At 64.8% G+C, this 358-nt stretch overlaps 1 protein-coding gene across 1 annotated transcript in view; it reads left to right on the top strand.

Annotated features, from left to right (window-relative positions):
• SSRP1 (structure specific recognition protein 1) overlaps window positions 1-284 on the top strand; it is a gene marked incomplete at its 5' end in the record, with an annotated part of 5,876 nt that extends 5,592 nt beyond the window's left edge. The window contains one exon of the mRNA XM_008944485.1: window positions 216-284. Within this exon, the coding sequence (XP_008942733.1) occupies window positions 216-284 (69 nt within the window). The remainder of the gene's footprint in view (window positions 1-215) is intronic.
• Between the last annotated feature and the right edge of the window lie 74 nt (window positions 285-358).

The raw sequence follows: 358 nt of genomic DNA, 5'->3' as shown, positions 1-358 counted from the left end.
GCCTCTTGTCACATCCCTCTGGGTGGGAGCGGCCTGTCCGTGTGCCACATGTCCCCAGGTCACCACTGCCACCCTGGGGTGATGGGTGAGGCAGAGCTGCTGCCCTCATGTCATCCCTGCTGCTCTGACATCATCATCGCCCACCGCCCAGACCTCACCCCCTGCCCTGCCCACACCCCCTGCTGCTCTGACTTCCTTATCTACCCTGCTTGCAGGACTCAGAAGAGGAGGGGGTGGCCAGTTTACCCCCCAGCTCAGAGGACTCGGCATCAGGCTCAGATTAGCTGGTCCGGCTGGCCCCAGGCTGGTCCCCGAGGGGCAAGGACAGGTGGCCCTGTGGCAGGACCTGGCTCTCAGC

Source organism: Merops nubicus, unplaced genomic scaffold, assembly GCF_000691845.1.
Source record: "Merops nubicus isolate BGI_N331 unplaced genomic scaffold, ASM69184v1 scaffold27777, whole genome shotgun sequence".
NCBI lineage: Eukaryota > Metazoa > Chordata > Aves > Coraciiformes > Meropidae > Merops > Merops nubicus.
Note: the sequence above shows the minus strand (reverse complement) of the source record. Positions and strands in the feature narration are given on the sequence as shown.